The 4,192-nt window shown below is 32.1% G+C and overlaps 1 protein-coding gene across 2 annotated transcripts; it reads left to right on the plus strand.

The window, feature by feature from the left end:
• The first annotated feature begins 470 nt into the window (after positions 1 to 470).
• Positions 471 to 2,947, plus strand: LOC135135069 (phosphatidylserine lipase ABHD16A). Of its 2 annotated transcripts, none has more exons than XM_064064016.1 (10): positions 471 to 765; positions 815 to 865; positions 916 to 1,226; positions 1,281 to 1,450; positions 1,501 to 1,754; positions 1,810 to 1,974; positions 2,023 to 2,207; positions 2,258 to 2,391; positions 2,444 to 2,589; positions 2,641 to 2,947. In XM_064064016.1, exons 1-10 carry the CDS (start codon positions 688 to 690, stop codon positions 2,749 to 2,751), a joined length of 1,605 nt encoding a protein of 534 aa, XP_063920086.1. In that variant the 5' UTR covers positions 471 to 687; the 3' UTR covers positions 2,752 to 2,947. The 2 variants fall into 2 exon arrangements, with proteins under 2 accessions (XP_063920086.1, XP_063920085.1); XM_064064015.1 differs by having other exon boundaries at positions 472 to 765; positions 812 to 865.
• The last annotated feature ends 1,245 nt before the right edge of the window (positions 2,948 to 4,192 follow it).

The following is a 4,192-nucleotide window of genomic DNA, read 5'->3' on the forward strand; positions in this document are numbered from 1 at the left end:
AGAATCAAAAAATGTAGGTATACATAAGGCTAATAATAGAGGACAATGGAAATATTGCTAATTTTGATATAAGTTATATGTGGTTCTTCAAGGACGTTATATAGTACAATATCCTTGAGTATGCTGTACTGTTTTAAGTGAAGACCACCATATGATAGAAAGTGTCTCAAAATTAACTTTTATTTGCATAACAATAGACACAATAAAAGTAACTTTATTAGTTCAGACTTTTATATGCTTTTATTTTTTAGACTAATGAAATTAGGTATTTCATTTGTTATTTATTTATTAAATAGCGAAACTAATAGGGTTATGTGGAGCTATTTTTTAGATTACTTTTGTTAATTTAAAGGGCTGCAAAATCTGAAAAATAAAAAAGGTAAATGGTATTTCTGCAATATTATTTTCGTTTCCGCAGCCCCCATTACTCACACTGCGCCACTGCTTTGCTGTCTTTACTAGATCATTACTGCCAAACTGCCAATCTGAATTGTGACGTCATGCGTTACAATTCCGAATATTTTGTATAGTTGTAAAATGGAGTGTTAGTTTTGTTTATTAAAGTACAATCAAACTCTAGACGTTTAAGTGTTAGAAATTAACAATTTTAGTACCTACAAAACGATTAGTAATCGATTAAAAGCACTCAAAACTTGCCAACGCACATAACCCTAAAATTATCGCAAAATGTCAACACTAAAAACAGTTTGGAATTGCATGTTCGGACCAAGATTAGTAAAAATATACGGAAACGGCCCCGTTGAGGTAAGATCCATAAGGTTTATTTCCCGAGTAACCAACCTTTTCCCAGAAGCTTTATCAACCACACAGTTTTGAAAAATGGGGCGATCAAGTAATACATTCCGTAAGTGGTTTTAGCACAGTCATGAGTTTTAATAATAATGCATTTCGCAGTTGTATGTTATTTGGAAAATTGGTGTTTATACGTCACCATTCTTGGTGGGAATTCTCTATCAAAAAGGCTACTTTACCATAGATGGACTGGGACCGTTCACAAAATTAGTGACTAGTATAAGCGTTATTCTGGTGGTTTCATACTGGTGCAAAGGTTTAGGTAGGCTTAATAACTCAACATATGTGAGGTTTTTGAACACGCTAGAGACGGCAAAAAAAGATATGACACCTGAAATTAAGCAGCAGCTTTCTATATATGATTTTGAGTTTCATAGTTGGCCGGTAGAATTTGATATGAGCACTTACAAACGGTGAGTAATTCAGAGTTTGGTAAGTTCAAACTTACTCAACTGTGTTGTGTGTAGGGACTCTACTAAAAGTAATAAGACAGTCTTAAGCAAGCCAAGCCTCCACCAGAATGTTATACAGTATGTCAGTAGTATACCACTTAGAATTATTGCATATGTTGCAATTCACACTTTCGGTATTAGATTAATATATCCAGGTTCAATTGGAATTCTCCAGATGATACTTGGTATGTCCTGATTGATGAAAACTGTAAAAAATTTACACATTTATTCACAGAACAAAGCCTCTTGCAAGGTAGATCTAGACTTATCGAACGCAACTCTGGCGAACGTTTCAAAATAAGAACAGCTGACAAAAATGACATAGACACGATGTTTATAGATAGACGTAATTCTACACCAAATGGAAATATTTTAGTTATTTGTTCTGAGGGTAACGCTGGATTTTATGAAATTGGTATTATGATAACTGCCATAGAAGCAGGTTATTCTACTCTTGGTTGGAATCATCCAGGTTTTGCGGGTAGTACAGTAAGCATGACATTTTTACAGGAGGTGTATTTATTAATAGTCACATACATTATAGGGAAAACCTTTCCCACCACAGGAACAAAATGCCGTAGATGCCATCGTACAATTTGCAATCAATCGGCTAGGTTTTAAATTAGAAAATATTTTGCTGTTTGGATGGAGTATTGGAGGATATGTTACATCATGGGCGGCCATGAATTATCCTGATGTTAAGGGAGTGGTATGTTTCACGTGAATCTTTTATGTAATTGGTCAACCTTGTTCTTAGGTCATTGATGCGACGTTTGATGATCTTTTACCATTGGCTATAAACCATATGCCACAGTGGTGGGAACCTATTGTTCGGTTGGCAATCAGAGAACACGTTAATTTAAATATCTTTGAACAACTCGCCAAATATCCTGGACCAATTCAATTCATTAGAAGAACAGAAGATGAAGTGATTTGTCTGAGGCAAATATAGAGTTTTTTAATTGTAGTTTATTTTGTGTATTATATTACAGGGAAAATGATCTCTGCTCCAACCGCGGAAACAATTTACTAATTAAACTGTTACGTACAAGGTATCCGTACATTTTTGAAGAAAGACAAGTTGAATTGTTAAACCAATATTTATCTGTCACATCTGCAGCACAAGGTAACTTGTACAAACTCTCATTTATAAATTTTTGGAAACTTTTTGTGTTTAGACTTGTTTCTGCAAAAGTACAGTGTCAATGAAAACATGTGCAACTCTCTTCTGCAGACCTACGTTTCTGAGTATTCTAAATCTTATCCGATGAAAATAGGAGAAGAATTCCAAGATCATGACAAAAACCAAATGACTTTATTTTTGGTAAATTCCTCCTTTGTGGTGTTCTGTTACACATTTTTTGTGTTCTTTTAGGCTAGAAAATACATGAAAGATTTTAAGGCAACCCACTGTACAAACTTACCTGCTGAGATGTTCCAACCTCCGTGGGATGTTCATGTAGAATCTGACTTTGTATTCACTTAAACGCTTTATAGGTAACAGTCTTATGGATTTGGTGATACTAGGAGGTTTTATCTATCTCTTGATATGTATAAGATTTTATGGAGAATATTTTGGTGTAATATAAAATAAATCCAATTGTGAAGATGATGTAGGTGCTATCCATTGTTAGTGGTTATTATTTTTGTATGTGTATTAATAAGTTATGTTGTCACCTTGAGTTTATTATTATTATTATTTTTTATTTATTTATTTAACTTGCTGATAATGAGCTAGCATATAAAATGGTATCTATAATTGCCCATAATTTTACTTTTCCAACTACAGCTATGGTATGAACATATGATTCCATGTTTTCTTAACTTTTCACATTGTGAAAAATCCAGATGAAAGTTTAAAAGCAATTGCTTTGCCAATTTCCGAAATATGTCTATATTTAAAAGTTTAAATAGTTGTTTCATTGTGCACTACTTTCTAGAAAAGATAAACTTATCCATTAGTAAAGGAGTTTAAAGCTTAAAGACGTAACATAAAATGTGTCTTCACAAATCACATTTTTTTTTTTTTTCAAGTAAATCTGTGTTCTCGAATGCGAGCTTCACTGTCCGCCTTACTTATATGTACACAGGTATAATAATAGAACACGACTTTTAACTTTATTGAACACGTACTAAGTTTTATTTATGCATTCCCTGCAAAAGTTAATGACGTCACTCAAAATAAATTACACCTGTGTTTTATTATAATATGTAATATAAAGTTGAAGAAACAAACCTAAATAAATAATAGTTTAAAAAACTAAAAAAACACGCTTTTATTGCTAATCGAACTAAAAACTAGAAAATAATTTTTAATGACAGAGTTTAATATTACAGTAGTAGAAGATCAAACAATCAATCATAATAAATCACCTCAAATTAAAATTATAATAAAATTTAAGTTATTAACAGAATAATTCAATTCAGAGTAAAAAGCGTGGGGTGCATTTTACTGCGGTTCATAACTATCCTCTCATAGATAGTTGCCAATAGAATGATTGTAATATTTAAAATATCAAGCACCCCACGCTTTTTACTCTGAATTGAATTATTCTGTTAATAACTTAAATTTTATTATAATTTTAATTTGAGGTGATTTATTATGATTGATTGTTTGATCTTCTACTACTGTAATGTTAAACTCTGTCATTAAAAATTATTTTCTAGTTTTTAGTTCGATTAGCAATAAAAGCGTGTTTTTTTAGTTTTTTAAACTATTATTTATTTTTCATTTTTTAGTCTGCGACAAATTCATAAATTGGGGAATTAATTACTTATTTAGATTTTTCTAGAAAGAACCACTCAGTGGTCTCCGTATGATCGATCAACGGGAATTAGTTCGAAATCAATCGCCCTCACGGACCAACGGGACACAATTCATCATTGTGGTTAGTTTTACCCCCCAAATGGTTAATTTTCCTCCATGT

This window comes from Zophobas morio, unplaced genomic scaffold (assembly GCF_036711695.1).
Source record: "Zophobas morio isolate AGI-343-1 ecotype UQ-CSIRO unplaced genomic scaffold, CSIRO_AGI_Zmor_V1 ptg000024l, whole genome shotgun sequence".
In the NCBI taxonomy this organism is placed as follows: domain Eukaryota; kingdom Metazoa; phylum Arthropoda; class Insecta; order Coleoptera; family Tenebrionidae; genus Zophobas; species Zophobas morio.